Source organism: Macaca mulatta, chromosome 3 (genome assembly GCF_049350105.2).
Source record: "Macaca mulatta isolate MMU2019108-1 chromosome 3, T2T-MMU8v2.0, whole genome shotgun sequence".
Taxonomy (NCBI): domain Eukaryota; kingdom Metazoa; phylum Chordata; class Mammalia; order Primates; family Cercopithecidae; genus Macaca; species Macaca mulatta.
Window position 1 is genome coordinate 30,079,210 of NC_133408.1, and position 17,117 is coordinate 30,096,326.

The following is a 17,117-nucleotide window of genomic DNA, read 5'->3' on the forward strand; positions in this document are numbered from 1 at the left end:
AGAGGTGAGCCACCATCTTTATTTTGCAAGAAAAGTCAGTTTACAGTTAGAAAACAAGGAGCAGAAATAAATCATACCATTCCAGAAGAGGTACAAGCTGAAATGTAAGTTTTAAAATGCAGTCCCTTATAAGGTTAGAATGGCTTACTCTTCCTATGACTCTGCTTATCCGCCTTGTCAGATATTCCCTGAAATATAATGGGCTTATGCCCAATCCCGTGAACATGGAGGTAGAGTCAATGGCACTTTTATAGCTAATTGGAATCTTTATGCCCAGGAAAATATACAACTGTCGTCATTATTGATGACCACCCCTATAGTGGGAGAAGAGAAAAGAAAACACAGTAGCAATGATTATGTATTTAAGTCACACTCATGCTTTATATTTTGTGCAGATTTGCCTAAATACCATAAATATTTCAATGTAAGATGGCATTTTCCCTGAACATTTTTTCATACAAATAAAATGAATTCCCTTCTATTGGAGTCTTTATAAAATCTATCCAGTTATAGGAGTCCTATTCAATTATTGTGAATAGCTAATTATACATGTATGAATATAAAGTGTAGTTTTCCCATTTTTTTCTTAGAGATACAAGAACTCACCTTATATTTGAATCTGTACAAAATCTTTCCCGTTATGGGAGACCTATCCAATTATTTTGGAAAGCTCATTGTGAGATGACATAATGTTCTGATTCAGTCTCAATCAGCGCAAGTTTAAAATGCTTATGGGGTCAGGTGATGGCGTTGGTAAAAAAAGAAGGCAAAAATATTTTACACAGATTTGTAATGATTCCTGGAGGTATGAATTCTAAATTATAACAGTTGGGTAACACTGTAAATGTTCCATTTAAAGAACAACTTAAAAAACAGTAGAGTAAGTGATTATATTGGAAAGATTATAAATACAGATTCACATATGAAATAAACCAGTGCTGGAGTAAAGATGGCTAAATGAACATATTCATCTGTGTTTTGAACCCTCACTTAAACATGATAAAGAGGGTTTTTTTTCCCCCAGAACATAAAATTATAGGGACCAAGAATGAGGGAAGAGACAACAGCATCAAAACTTGGAAGTTGGGGCCAGGTGTGGTGGCTCATGCCCATAATCCAAGCACTTTGGGAGGCTGAGGCAGGATTGCTTGAGCTCAGGAGGTCGAGACCAGTCTGGGCAACATAGTGAGACTCTTGTCTCTACACAAGATAAAAATAAAAATAAACTTGTCAGGCATGGTGGCTTGCACCTGTAGTCCCAGCCACTCAGCAGACTAAGGCAGGAGTATTGCTTGAGCTTGAGAGTTCAAGGTTGCAGTGAGTGGGATCATGCCACTGCACTCCAGCCCATGTGACAGAAAAAAGAAAAAAAGGCCAGGCAGGGTAGCTCACGCCTGTAATCCCAGCACTTTGGGAGGCTGAGGCGGACCAATCACCAGGTCAAAAGATTAAGATCATCCTGGCCAACATGGTGAAACTCCATCTCTAAAAACACAAAAATTAGCTGGGCATGGTGGTGTGCACTTCTAGTCCCAGCTACTTAGGAGGCTGAGGCAGGAGAATCGCTTGAACCTGGGAGGCGGAGGTTGCAGTGAGCTGAGATGGCGCCATTGCACCCCAGCCTGGCGACACAGCAAGCCTCCATCTCGGAAAAAAAAAAAAAAAAAAAAGGAAGTTAGAAAGGACATAAATGAAAGATAACTGATGCAGGATACAGAAAAAGTGCTGGGTCCCAAGATGGTAGGAGAAAAGCTGAGAAGCCATCGATTACAACACAAGTCTTAGGAGCTGGTGGTGCTGGGTGGCTCTGGCGGTACAATTGGAAGTAGAGCAGAAAACAAACAATTAGAGACTCAAGGCTCCTATCTACTTTCAAGAAAAGCCTGGAAATTTATTTTTTGGGCAAAGCTAACACAGAGGGTGCTGGGAGAAGTGAGAACTGCAATACTGAACAGAAAATTAGGATTAAGTAGATGTTGACATATTAAAAACTAAAATTCATTCATGCCGGCAATCAGGCCTACATCTTCCAGAAAGAAGTTAAAAACTCTTTCTCTAATGAATCCACCAAACTGACTATAGAAAAAATTCAGAGACAGCCTGGATCTGTGTTGTCCAATGAAGTAGGAAGTAGCCACTTGTGGCAATTTATTCTAAAACTAAATTAATAAAATTAAGTAAAATTTAAACACCAATTCCTCAGTCACACTAGTCACATTTCAAGTGATCAATAGGCACATGTGGCTAGTAGCTATAGTATTGGACAGTGCCAGTATAGAATATGTCCACCACATCACATAAAGTTATATTGTTAGAGCAGGTAGACAGGCAGACATGAGCAGGGCAGAAGAGGGTTGCCCCCCAATCCCCAGGAATGTCAGACCACCATCAGGTGATGGTCAGGCAGTTGTTAAAACTGTCTCTCTAAAATAATAATTGGTTGCAGCTGGTGCCAAGGAACTAGAAAATAGCTGAAGCTGTTTATCAGCAGGTTCCCAATAAGATCTCAGGGGTTGGGCGAGTGGGCTCAAGCATGTGGACTGAGGCAAAATGGCAGGACATAAATGTCATATGACTTTCCTCTAAGAACGCTCAACTGGTAAGGGAAAAATACCTCAAGTGAACATGTGTACAACCTCAATAAACTCAGTGTGTGTGCAGCCCAGCCCAAGTGCTGGCAAGCCACTGCACATGAGGAGGGCCCACCCCAAAGGAAGAGTTAGGGAAAAAGAAATGCAAATCCCAGAATCATAGCAATGTATAAAACCCCAAGTCAAGGTTCAGACGGGGCACTTGGAGCTCTCAAGTTGCCCACTTGGCCCTCTTTCAAGTGCATTTTACTTCCTTTCATTCCTGCTCTGAAACTTTTTAATAAACTTTCACTCCTGCTCTAAAACTTGCCGCAGTCTCTCACTCTATCTTGTGCCCCTTAGCCAAATTCTTTCCTCAGAGGAGGCAAGAATTGAGTCACTACAGACTCATACAGATTTGCCACTGCTAACAATATTACATGGCACTGACCTACACAAATATCCCACAACAAAGTTCACAATCTCCACTTACACACCCTAAGTGAGCCATATTCTTAAATATACGCAAACAATGAAGGATCACCAGATACTTAAGACATCTAATACAAAAAATAGAAAACAAAGTTAAAGTTTAAGCAAACCAAAAGAACCAGAGATGACACAGAGGGAAGAAAATGTATTATCATTCCATCTCACACCAGTTAGAATGGTGATCATTAAAAAGTCAGGAAACAACAGGTGCTGGAGAGGATGTGGAGAAATAGGAACACTTTTACACTGTTGGTGGGATTGTAAACTAGTCCAGCCATTGTGGAAGACAGTGTAGTGATTCCTCAAGGATCTAAAACTAGAAATACCATTTGACCCAGCAATCCCATTACTGGGTATATACCCAAGGGACTATAAATCATGCTGCTATAAAGACACATGCACACATATGTTTATTGCAGCACTATTCACAATAGCAAAGACTTGGAACCAACCCAAATGTCCATCAATGACAGACTGGATTAAGAAAATGTGGCACATATACACCATGGAATACTATGCAGCCATAAAAAAGGATGACTTCATGTCCTTTGTAGGGACATGGATGCAGCTGGAAACCATCATTCTCAGCAAACTATTGCAAGAACAGAAAACCAAATACCACATGTTCTCACTCATAGGTGGGAATTGAACAACGAGAACACTTGGACACAGGAAGGGGAACATCACATACAGGGGCCTGTTGTGGAGTTGGGGGAGCCGGGGGGATAGCATACTTAATTTAAATGATGAGTTAACGGGTGCAGCACACCAACATAGCACATGTATACATATGTAACAAACCTGCACGTTGTGCACATGTACCCTAGAACTTAAAGTGTAATAAAAAAGAAAAAAAAAAAAAGAAAATGTATTATCATTAATATCCTCAGGGAACTATGAGAAGATATTGTTTCCATGAAACAAGTATAGCCTGCCATAAGAAAAGGAATATCCAATAAATAAAAATATAAAATATTAGACTCTTTAAAAATATAATGGTGAGACTAGAATGTTCTGAGTGAAAAGAAAAATATACATAATGGCCTTAAAGAAAGACTCAATAGAAGTTTCACAAAATAAAATTTGAGAAATCTTCCAGAAAGCAGAACCAAAAATAAAAAAGAAAAGAAAAAAATCTGAAACTTAGAGGACAAGTTCATAAGTTCAATATTCAAATAAGACTTCTCAAGAAATAGAACAGAGAAAATTAGGCTGAGAAAATTATTTAAGAAGTATTTCAAGTGAGTGTCTCAGAACAGAATGACCTAAGTATTCCATTAAAAGAGAATTCACAGTACCCAGATGACGGCTAAGAGTAAACTATACCAAGTCACATCATCGCAAGGTCTTAAAACTGGGGACAAAGGCAAGCTTCCAAAGAGGAGGGGAAATGGTCACCTAAAAAAACCAAGAATCTGAATAGCCTTGGATTTTTCAGCAGCACACTGGAAGTTAGAAAAGCAACATCTTAAAAATTCTGGAAGAAAGCATTTCTCAATATACACATCTATATCTAGCCAAGCTATCAATTGAGTGTGAGAGAAGAATAAGAATGTTTTCAGACATTCAGGCTATCAAGAATTTTACATCGACCATCCTGGCTAACACGGTGAAACCCCGTCTCTACTAAAAAGTACAAAAAACTAGCCGGGCGAGGTGGCGGGCGCCTGTAGTCCCAGCTACTCAGGAGGCTGAGGCAGGAGAATGGCGTGAACCCAGGAGGCGGAGCTTGCAGTGAGCTGAGATCCGGCCACTGCACTCCAGCCTGGGCGACAGAGTGAGACTCCGTCTCAAAAAAAAAAAAAAAAAAAAAAAGAATTTTACATCACCTGCACCCTCTCTAAGATAACCACGTGGAGAATGTGCTTCAGTCAAGACAGTGGGTAAACCAAGAAAAAGGAAGACATGAAACCCTGGAGACAGGGGAGAGAGGTGAATGAAATGGCAGGAGTGTGGTCATGGTCAGTTCAATGAATACAACTTTGTGACCAGCTCTGAGATCAGCCTTTCCAGATTAAAACAACTTATCATCTTCAAGAAGGAGTGCATCAGGAGTATGCAACACCAGGAGAGATTTAGGCAATTGGCAGAAAGTATGAATTAGGATTATATAGAAAACTAATATAAAAATGTGTAAGGACAGCTATTTAATTCAGAGAAAACAAGGCTTTAAATGGGAAAAACAATCATATTTGTATAAATCATTGTATTATACAAGGCATAGTTGTGAATAGCATTTGCGTCATCATCACAATATAATAATTTGTTATAACTTAAATGATGATATAACTACATTAGAAACATGGGGAGCAAAGAATTCACGTGATGGGGTGGGGGTGGAGTATAGTTATGAGAAGTAAAGAGGAATCATCATTTTCCAAAATGGGAAGCTATACCACTATTTTGTATCCATAATTAAGAATAAAAAAATTAACAATACAAAATGGGATGTAAACATTAATAGATAATGGCTGGGAAGAAAACAAGAATGGAAATATTAGCACATTATTTAGAAACATCAAGGTCATATACCTAAGAAAGGAACAAAACAGGTAAGAGTTGAAAGTGGTTGATCCTGGGCAGAAAGAAATGGATCACAGGAGCTAAGGGGTATTTGTAGTATTCTGTTGAATTATTTTATTTTTTAAACTTTGTGCACCTATAACTTTGATTTAAAACAAATAAAAAGCTGGATCTTCATTAAACAGTATAATTCAGGCCAGGCATGGCAGCTCACTCCTATAATCCCAGCACTTTGGGAGGCTGAGGAGGGGGATCACCTGAGGTTGGGAGTTCGAGACCAGCCTGACCAACATGGAGAAACCCCGTCTCTACTAAAAAATAAAAAAATCATCCAGGCGTGGTGGTGCATGCCTGTAATCCCACCTATTTGGGAGGCTGAGGCAGGAGAATCGCTTGAACCCAGGAGGTGGAGGTTGTGGTGAGCAGAGATCACACCATTGCACTCCAGCCTGGGCAACAAGAGCGAAACCCCCTTTAAAACAAAACAAAACAAACAAACAAAACACCAAAAAAGCAATATAATTCATGTTCATGTAAAACATGGCTGGGAACATTTGCCTTCTTTAATAAATAGAGTAGAGCCAGTCAACTTATATCAAAGTAGTTATTAAAATAAATGTAATGAATATGTCTACAAAGTATAGTTTAGTGCTTTATTTTGCAAAAATGCATATATATTTGATATAATTTAGTTTGAGCAGTTTAGTCAGTTTTTCTCATTTGTTTTACTTTATGGATGTCTATCTGGTTTTTGTTTGTTTTGTTTTTGTAAATCTTTTTTTATTATACTTTAAGTTCTGGGATACATGTGCAGAATGTGCAGGTTTGTTATATACGTATACACGTGCCATGGTGGTTTGCTGCACCCATCAACCCATCATCTATATTAGGTATTCTCCTAATGCTATCCCTCCCCTTGCTCCCAAGCCCCTGACAGGTCCCGGTGTGTGATGTTCCCCTCCCTGTGTCCATGTGTTCTCATTGTTCAACTCCCACTTATGAGTGAGAACATGCGGTGTTTGGTTTTCTGTTCCTGTGTTAGTTTGCTGAGGATGATGGTTTCCAGTTTCATCCATGTCCCTGCAAAGGACACGAACTCATCCTTTTTTATGGCTGCATAGTATTCACATATACACATGGTGTATATGTGCCACATTTTCCTATCCAGTCTATCATTAATGGGCATTTGGGTTGGTTCCAAGTCTTTGCTATTGTGAATAGTGCTGCAATAAACGTATGTATGCATGTGTCTTTATAGTAGAATGATTTATAATCCTTTGGGTATATACCTGGTAATGGGATTTCTGGGTCAAATGATATTTCTGGTTCTAGATCCTTGAGGAATTGCCACACTGTCTTCCACAATGGTTCAACTATTTTACACTCCCACTGATAGTGTGGTTTTTAAGGGGCTGAGCTTATCTTGTACATGGAAGGTTTGTTTTGTTTTGTTTAGCTTTTAAGCAAACCATTTCAGTTTTTAACTTGTTGGGTATTTTTCTCTTAAGAATAACTGGAGAAATATTAGCCACTGATTTTGATGTGTAATACAGGTGTTTTTTTCCAGTGTGTTGGTTCCTGTCCCCTCTCTGTTAACTCTTTGGCTATTGGAACTATACGTCTTCAATAATTCAATTTTATTTTGAGTTATACGTATTAGTATACCCTTAGTTATTCTTGAAATAAAATCAATCTCTTAGCTTATCCTTGCAGTGGAAAAAAAAATTGAAGAGAAAAAAGATGAAGAAAATCCAAAGCTGTTGTCCAAATGTGTGTTAGAGAAGATTTTCTTTCTCTTTGTTTATGAGATTTTCTAATGACAGGATCACAGACAAATTCCTTTCACTTTTAGTGTTGCTATCTTCTCTCCTAAGCTTCCCATAGGTTTTCTGTCCTACATCATGACTTCTGCCTCCAAATTCTTCCATTCAATTTCCCATGATTTACCTGCCTGTATTTCTTGCTTAGAGATATGAACTTAGTACTTCTAGATAGTTTTATAATTATAATATAAAATTCTTAAAAGGCCAGGCACGGTGGCTCACGCCTGTAATCCCAGCACTTTGGGAGACCGAGGCGGGTAGATCACGAGATCAGGAGATCTAGACCATCCTGGCTAACACGGTGAAACTCCATCTCTACTAAAAATACAAAAAATTAGCCGGGCGTGGTGGCGGCGCCTGTAGTCCCAGCTACTTGGGAGGCTGAGGAAAGAGAATGGTGTGAACCTGGGAGGCAGAGGTTGCAGTGAGCCGAGATCGCACCACTGCACTCCAGCCTGGGTGACAGAGCGAGACTCTGTCTCAAAAAACAAACAAACAAACAAACAAACAAACAAAAACAATTCTTGAAAACTAGAAGTATGTCTTGTGCTTTAAAAACCTAGCGCCTGATTCCATTTTTGCAACAATATGAACACATATAATGTAAATATTTTCTAGTGACAATTTATTGAGCATCCTCTATTATGGTGGTGATATAGTCACTCTACACACGTCATCTGATTTAATGCTACAAACATCTCTGCAAGGTGAAGACAATAATCACCATTTTGCAGATGAACAAATGGTAAGAGAAAGAAAAAGCAGTGAAAATTTCACCTTAGCTCTGAGTAAAAAAGGTGTCACAAATTTTGTTTAAATCAAATTGAGCTGCTTAGAGCAGCAGTCGGCAAGTAGGAAATTGCATTTCAATCATTTCTGGACTTCCCTCCTCCAATCCCACTTCCAGGTGACACAGAAATCGGGAGTGGGGATGTCTTCTTAGGTCCTAAATCCTGAAAGAAAGGGGTATGGCCTTCACTGGTCCTCACTGATATGCTTATTGTCCAGGCTCTCATGATCTAGTCCCTCAGGGAAGTGGTACTCACCGATAAGCTTGGACAAAGGTCTCTGACTTCTCTATCGAGGCAGTTCCTGAGACCAGGGCTCCTAGAGGTCTTCCCTAGTGTCCTGATGCAATCCACCCAGCTAGGAGTTAACAAGCAGGACCTGGGCTACCCTCTTTGCAAACCACCCAAACTCCCTTTCTTCTTGTCTCGAGGAATTGCTACCTGAAGTCAATTCTGCTTCCACCTCCTAGCACCCCCTAGAAGACCTCATCTTCCTTTTCCTCCACTCTAGGTGATGTGGCATAATCCCCACAGTAGGTCTAATTATCCAAACAAAACAAAACAAAACAAACATGGAATGAAGCTGTCCTTGGGGAACATCTGCTTTCCATTCGACCATCCAAAGTCCCTGGAACACAATGACTTGGCTATTTTCTTGGAATGGGAAGGGGGAAAATACCTTTGAGCAGTGAAAACGAAACACGTATCTGTGGAGGAAAACAAAAGATGTATAAATTCCTATATTTTGTGGGGGCAGGGAATGGAGAGTTGGTGGTCAAAGGGCACAAATGTATGATTAGGAGGAAGAAGTTTTGAGATCTATTGTACAGCAGAGTAACTATAGTCAATACTGTATAGTATATTCCAAAATAACTTAGAGTAAATTTCAAATGTCTCACCACACACACAAAAAAATTATAAGTGAGTGAGGTGACGGATATGTTAATTAGCTAGATTTAGTCACTTCATATTGTATAGATATATAAAACATGATTGTATACATTAACATGGTGCCCCATGAATGTATACAATTATGATTTGTCAATTAAAAAATATATACATATACTTACATAATCCAACATAAATACACGTATACATATGTAATCTAAACATAAATAAGCAGGTATGTATATCATTACATTTATAACATATGCAGTTGAATGAATGTCTGTGAGAAAAGGAGATTTTCACTGTAAAAAAAAAAGTTAACTTTCGTTAAGAGAACCTGTCTCATCCTCTAGTCTTCTGCTGTTGCCTTTAAACCACATTCCAAAGCCAGGGAAAAAACATGTTTATAAAACTGCAAAGGTCAAGGCCAGTAATGGAAATTGATTTTACATGCTCAGCAGAGTGTTTTTAGAACCATGGAACAGTCTAAGGGAAAAGAAATCTATTTAATTACTCTACAGTCTTTTGTAGTCCATTAAAAAGGCTCCACAACGGTCTACCTCCCCTGAACCAACTTAACATAAATCCCTCCCATTAAAGAAGCACTTCTTAGAAATTGCACAGAATGCGCCCTTCTGAAGAGGTGAAAACTCCAGAGGATGAACTCAAACTGGGAATAATGATTCCTACATGAAGAAAAGCTGCTTCCTTTAAATGTTTTTAATGAGGCAGAAATTTTCACTTGAAGCTCCTGCCTGTTACCTGAGTAGCTGATGTCTTTGAACTTGTATTTTTCTCCCTTCACTTTCCGTGTGATGAGATAATGGGCAAGAAATCAATAGCCTCGGCTTCAGGAGCAATTATGGTGCATTTTTGACTTTGTTCTTTTTGAATTTCAGTCTATCATGTTCAACACTAAAATCTGTCTCTACACTTCAAAGCAAAGTCATGGTCATTCAAAATATGATTTTATTACCATTAACAATTAACTGCTTTTAAAATTTTTGCTGTTTTAGATTGGAAGTAAAGAAGAAGAAAACAGTATAAAACTTGGATTTAAGGAGCTGTATATGTGAATGACTACTCGATTACATGAGGAAGTATGCTTACCTCGTGATAGGTCAGGGCTCAAACGAGTCTCCTGGGACAATTGTTCTAGAGCTATGTGATGTCAGACTTCTAAAGATCACTATGTTCATTAGATCATCAATTCAATTAATTCTGTTTCATTAAAGTTATTGAATAAGTGCACAGTTAAGCACTATTGTTTGGAATTTGAATAGTCTTTCCACATCAACAGTAATTATTTACTGATGCATTAACTATACAGTATCTAGTCTAGTGGTTTGTGCTACCACTATATAAATTTGAAATAAATAATATTTCAAATTAACTTATGATAGTCTCTCCCTACACTAACAAGATTTCACGATATCATAACTGTTATATCAAGGTCGATATTCACTTAAAGCTACTTCTACCTTCGCTTTCTTTGGTTTTCAGAGGCAGGGTCTCACTTTGCTGCCTGGGCTGGAGGGCAGTGGCTATTCACAAATCATTGCACACTAGAGCTTTGAATTCCTGGGCTCAAGTGATCCTTCTGCCTCAGCCTCTCAAGTAGCTAGCTGGTACTACAGGAGTGCTCCAAGCCCCCATAATAACTTCCTGTCTAAAGTGAAATTTAGCTTTCTCCTGATTTCTTCCCTTGAAGCCCATTTCAGTGACAGTCACTTCCTTCTACTAGTCTTAAACCTGCAAGAGAGTCACCGTTTTCCTCATTCAGAGTACAGTTTCCAGTCTTTTCTTAAAACAAACAAACAAACAAAAAACATTCTCGATGATTTGTACCGATCTTTTGAAATTCATGTATTTGTTTACACTAGCGAGATTCACCTCAGCCAATTATCCATGACTTTCAAAATAGTTTGGAATTCCTACGTCAGTTTTCTTCTCCTATATGACACTGAAAAATTGTTCTCTGAAAGATATTTGTGACCTAGTCCCTAAAGTCTGTAAATGTCACCTTGACAAAATGTCTTTGCAGATGTGATTAAATAAAGGATGTCAAGTTGAGGAGATTGTCTTAGATTATCTGTGTGGTCCCTAAATGCTGTCACATGTGCCTTTATAAGAAAGAGGCAAGAGAAGATTTGACACACATGGAGAGAAGGCAATATGAATGCCTTCATATTGGCATTCCATCCATGAAGATGGAACAGAGAGAGATTTAAGATGCTGGCTTTGAAGATTGGAGTGATGTACCCACAAGCCAAGGGATTCTGACAGCTACCAGCAGCTGGAAGTGGCAAGAAATGGAGTGTTTTCTGGAACTTCTGGAGGGACCATGGCCCTGCCAACACCTTGATTGCAGCCCACCGATGCTAACTTTGGATCTCTGGCCTCCATAAATGTGAAAGAACAAATTTCTGTTGTTTTAAACCAAGTTTGTCATAATTTGTTCTAGTAACCATGGGAAACTAATACACTATCCTATTCTTTATTTTCATTCTCTAAGACTTCACCATCTATATTGTACCAAGAAGTCATATGGAAAACTAAGATTCAGAAAAGCCCACAAATAGTTTCAAGAACAGGGGAGTGATCAACATCTTTAAATATTATGAGAAGGTTAAGATAAAGGTCTTAAAGTACCTGTTAGATTAGACAATTGAGAAATCTTTAGTGACTGAAAAAGAATAGTTTCAATATGGTGATGGAGGTCACATAAGAGACCCACAAAGGGAACTGTCCCGCCGTACTGTCAGTACACAGACTCTTGAGAGAAAAACGAATTTTGTTTTAAGCCACTGTATCTTGGGTTATTTTGTACTGAGCCAGGGCTAATCAGAAGATGAAAGGACAGGGAATTAAGGTAATTCACACTATTTTCTCTTAGTTGGGGAGACTGCTAAATGATTTGGAATGGTTAATATGAGGAATGAAACAGAAAATTCATCAGGGACAGGTAAAAAAACGGTTAAGCAGTGTTGAGGGCCCAATTTATGTCATAGACCCTAAATCTTTGATGGCATCAGCCCTCTTCATAATTTTCTCTAGTAGAGCTCAACAGATTTATCTAGGGTTGGAGATAGGCAATGCAGATACACAGAAAAAACAAGGGTCGAGGGAGAAGAGGGTGGTGTGGGAAAAGTGGTTCAGGCCAGGCACAGTGGCTCATGCCTGTAATCCCAGTGCTTCAGGAGGCCAAGGCAGGCATATAGCTTGAGTCCTGGAGTTTGACACTAGCCTGGGCAACCCCGTCTCTACCAAAAATACAAAAAAATTGCTATTTGAGAGGCTGGCTGACGTGGGGGGATGGCTTGAGCCCTAGAGGTAGAGGTTACAATGAGCTCAGATCGCACTACTGCACTCCAGACAGAGTGAGACCCGGTCTCAATTGTAAAAAGGTAGCAAATCAGTGCCTAGGAGCAGAGCTGATACTTTACCTATAGTAAGAATGGAACCTGGGGTTCGCTAGGCTTCTGGGGCCCACAAAAATGTTGTATTTTGTTTTTAGGATTAGAATAAAAAAACACTTTCAGACCAAAAAAAGTTTTTATATATAGTAATATATTTATCTTTATAAGGTAATCATAAAATGTACCTTTTAATGTTCTTTTATGGAGGAAGGGGTCCCAAAAGGCAAAAGTGCTTAAGTCATTATGTGGCCTGCCTAGCAAGGGCAGACATATGAGAGAAAAGGGAGATTTGAAGCATCCAAGGGTGAAATGAAACTGTTACAAATATGTAACAGAACGAAGAGAGCAAGAGACCAAGAAGGATAAGAGATTATGTTGAGAAAGTGAGAATAATAGAATGTGAGAGTTTTACAGTTTTAGAACTGGAGAAGCATCACACAAGAGATAAGACACTCCAGGATGTTGTTGTGAGAGGTGATAAGGGAGGTGGTTGTCTGAGCAGAGGAGATCCAGGAACATGGTGGGTGGGGTTTGTGTAGGTGACATCAATGCTGAAGTGATCCACGATCGAGACAAGAGTTGGAAAGAAGACTAGGATTTCAGATGGACCAATGATTTGTGTTAGGAAAAAAAAAAACCCATGAAGATGGAAGTATTAAAAGAATTTTTAAAAAATTATCCAAAATAGGACAAGTATAAAGTATCATATAAAATATAGATAGCAAAATGAAGAGATTTATAAACTAAACGACATGCAAATAAAATTGTTCTGCATGACAAACACCAAAATGACAATTCAACAAACTAAGAAAAAAATATTGCAACTCATTTTAGTAGAAGTCTATTTTCCTAACTATGGAAAGACTTGCAATAAAACGATAGGAAAGGCTGGGCACGGTGGCTCAAGCCTGTAATCCCAGCACTTTGGGAGGCCGAGACGGGTGGATCACGAGGTCAGGAGATCGAGACCATCCTGGCTAATACAGTGAAACCCCGTCTCTACTAAAAAATACAAAAAACTAGCCGGGCGAGGTGGCGGGCGCCTGTAGTCCCAGCTACTTGGGAGGCTGAGGCAGGAGAATGGTGTAAACCCGGGAGGCGGAGCTTGCAGTGAGCTGAGATCCGGCCACTGCACTCCAGCCTGGGTGACAGAGTGAGGCTCCATCTCAAAAACAACAACAACAACAACAAAAACAAACAAACAACAAAAAAACAATAGGAAAATAGGCAAAGGAGATGTCCAGGAAAGAAAGTACAGTGTTAAACATTTGCAAAGACGCTCAACTTCACTCAATGTAGGAAAAACGTATATTAAAATTTCAATGAAATGTTTTCAATTATGTTCTCAGCAAAGTAAAAAAAAATGTGTAAAATATTATGTTGGCAAGGCTAATGGGAAACTGGTTCTTCTAAACGTAGCTAATAGGTATATAAATTAGTACACAGCTCATGCAGTACAATTTTTTCAGTATCTATCAAAACTTTTAAAAAGCAAATAACTTTCAACCCAAATAACTTGCAAAGGTAAAAGGTGACATCGGTAGAATGTTATTTATAGAAGCCTTGTTTGCAATAGCAGAAGACTAGAAAGACTAGAATGAATCTACTTGTTCCTCAGTAGGGGACAGGTTAAATAAATTATTGAACATCCACATAAAATATTATGCAGTAATATTTCTAAAAGAAAAATTTGTATGCATTGATAAGAAAAATTCTTTTTTTTTTTTTTTTTTTTGAGACGGAGTCTTGCTCCGTCGCCCAGGCTGGAGTGCAGTGGCGCGTTCTGGGCTCACTGCAAGCTCCGCCTCCCGGGTTCACGCCATTCTCCTGCCTCAGCCTCCCGAGTAGCTGGGACTACAGGCGCCCGCCACCTCGCCTGGCTAGTTTTTTGTATTATTTTTAGTAGAGACGGGGTTTCACTGTGTTAGCCAGGAAGGTCTCGATCTCCTGACCTCGTGATCCGCCCATCTCAGCCTCCCAAAGTGCTGGGATTACAGGCTTGAGCCACCGCGCCCGGCCAGAAAAATTCTTTAAAAGATTTTTTTTAAAAAAGAAAGGTTTTAGAACAGGATATTTAATTTTCCACCATTTGTTTATCTTTAAGAAACCAAAAATTTATATAGACGTATGCATTTATAGATGCTTATCTGTGCATATGATTATATTTGCACAAAATACCTTTGAAGGATATCCAAAAACTGGTGATAAAAGTTGCTTCCAGAGTAAAGTAATAAGAGACTGGAAGACATAGGGGGAAGGCGATTTTCATTTCATATTATTTTTGATGAGGAACCACTTGTCATAGTTCTTGTTGATTGTGGAAGTGACCAGATCAGTTCATGCAGGTTAGTGCATGTTAGACCTAGGTGTCATATAACCAAAGAAAGAGGGCTTTTTGGATAAGACTGTAGAGTTAAACTTTGGAAGTGACCATGAAGGTCTAAGTCACTATCATCTCCTGGCCCAGAGATATAGAAAGGAAGAATGGTCAGCTTCTTCAGAGGAAACTGCCTAAGAACTGATGACATCAAGGAAAAGCCAAGTTTCCATTAGGACAAGAACAGAGTAAGTTCTGCAAAGACATTGAGGATGTCATAGAAAATAGAATGAAATTTTTAGAGAGCAGTAGAATTGTGAGAGAGGTCAGCCATCGGAAGTGATAGGAAGATGACCCAGAGAAACAAATCACCGAGCAGGATGGAGAAGAAAATAAGGACAGAGACCGCTAAGGAGTCTGCATTCTAGACCTGAGGGTGACAACCGTGACAGACATGAAAGGAATTAATGACCAATAAGTTTCTGTGGTTTTGTCATTTCACCCTGGCCTCGGCTGCCAGGTGACCAGTTATGTTGTGGTTACAACATGTCTATGGCCCAGTCTGTAAGTGCTGAGATTGGCTCTGGCAAGATCCCATATGCTGTCAACTGTTTCGACTATGGCCTTTATTCTACAGATTCTTTGCACAATATCCCTGTATTAGGCCATTCTTGCAGTGCTATAAAGACATACCTGATACTGGGTAATTTATAAGAAAAGAAGTTTAATTGTCTCATAGTTCTACAGGCTGTACAGGAAGCATACTGGCGTCTGCTTCTGGGGAGGTCTCAGGAAGCTTCCTGTCATGGCAGCAGGCAAAGGGGGAACACACATCCCACATGGCAGAATTAGGAGCAAGAGAGAGAGAGAGCAAGAGTAATGTGTCGCGGGAGGTGCCACACATTTTTAAATGACCAGATTTCATGTGAGTTCAGAGTGAGACCTCACTTAATACCAAGGAGGTGGCCCAAGCCATTCATGAGAAATCCACCCCCACGAGCAAAACACTTCTCACCAGGCCCCAGTTCCAACACTGGGGATTACATCCCAACATGAGATTTGGAAGGGACATCCAAACTATATAAGTTCTTGATGGAAAAAGAACAAAAAACTATTTCTGTTCTGCCACAGCATTTAACCCTATGTAGTGTTTGCCACGCGCATGGAAGGCCTTTCCTCCAACCTCATCGTTGCCCTGACATTTCGCTTTCTGATTTTTCCCCCACATTTCTTATCACTCACTGCACTTGACTGAATGTTTATGTCCCCCAAAATTCATGTTGAAACCTAATCCCCAATGTTGCAGCATTTAGAGGTGGTATCTTTGGGAGGTGATAAGGCCATAAGGCAAAGCCCTCATGTATGGGATTAGTGACCTTTTAAAAGGGACACCACAGAGCTTCCTGACCCCTTCTACCACGTGAGGACACAGCAAAAAGGCAGCATCTATGAATCAGGAAGTGGGCTCTCACTAGACATCAAATCCACCAGCACCTTCCTCTTGAACTTCTCAGGCTCCAGAACCGTGAGAAATAAATTTACGTGTTTATAAGGCAACCAGTTTAGAGTATTCTGTTATAGCAGCCTTAATGGACTAAGGATATCCACTATTACTGAATTTGATTTTGCCTCTGGTCTTTTACCATTATCTTTCTTTGAGAATCTAAAAAAGACTAGAAAGAAAAATGAACTTTAGAGATCATCTCTCCTAGTTGTCCTCAACCCTGGCTGTTCAATAGAAATCACCTGACATGCTTCAAAAACATAGATATCCAGTTGACATCTCCTAATCTGATTTAGTTGTTCTAAAATAGGGACCAGGAATAATATTATGTAAACATCCCCAGGCAAATTCTCTGCATAGCCAAGGTTGTGAACTGATTTACGTCAACACTTTTGTTATGAAGGTGAAGGGACAAAGTCAGTCATCTAGAAAGTGGAACTAGGATTGGAACCCACGTCTCCTGATTCTCAGTCTGTCAGTCTGGTGTTCTTTCCTCTGTATCGTGTTGCTTTGACCCACTGATTCTGCCCTCTCTCCTGGTTTCGCTTGGCTCTTTGCTCAATTGTAAAGCAACAATCAAAGATATTAAAATGTGAGCAGTATGACTTCCTCGTGTTGTCCATCTCCCAACACCTGTTTAAGTCCAGTCATCTGCTTCTGTTTCATTCGTAAGCGTCTGTGCATTGCTTGAGAAAGTCATGTAATGGTTCCATTTGGTATCACTGTGAATTCATGCTATCTAGCCTCAATGTGTCCTCATTCTGTAAGGCCATCTTTATTTCACTCTTCTTTT

General features: G+C 39.5%; 1 protein-coding gene across 5 annotated transcripts in view; it reads right to left on the minus strand.

The window, feature by feature from the left end:
* CXADR (CXADR Ig-like cell adhesion molecule) overlaps positions 1-17,117 on the minus strand; it is a 252,397-nt gene that overhangs the window by 104,925 nt on the left and 130,355 nt on the right. Inside the window, exon 9 of one of the 5 annotated variants that reach the window (XM_077997933.1) lies at positions 8,648-8,903. The exons of the other annotated variants lie outside the window; for them this stretch is intronic. Coding sequence (XP_077854059.1) covers positions 8,663-8,903 — 241 coding nt within the window. The 3' untranslated portion in view covers positions 8,648-8,662. Of the gene's footprint in view, positions 1-8,647; positions 8,904-17,117 lie in introns of those variants that run through there. 5 annotated transcript variants of the gene reach the window in all.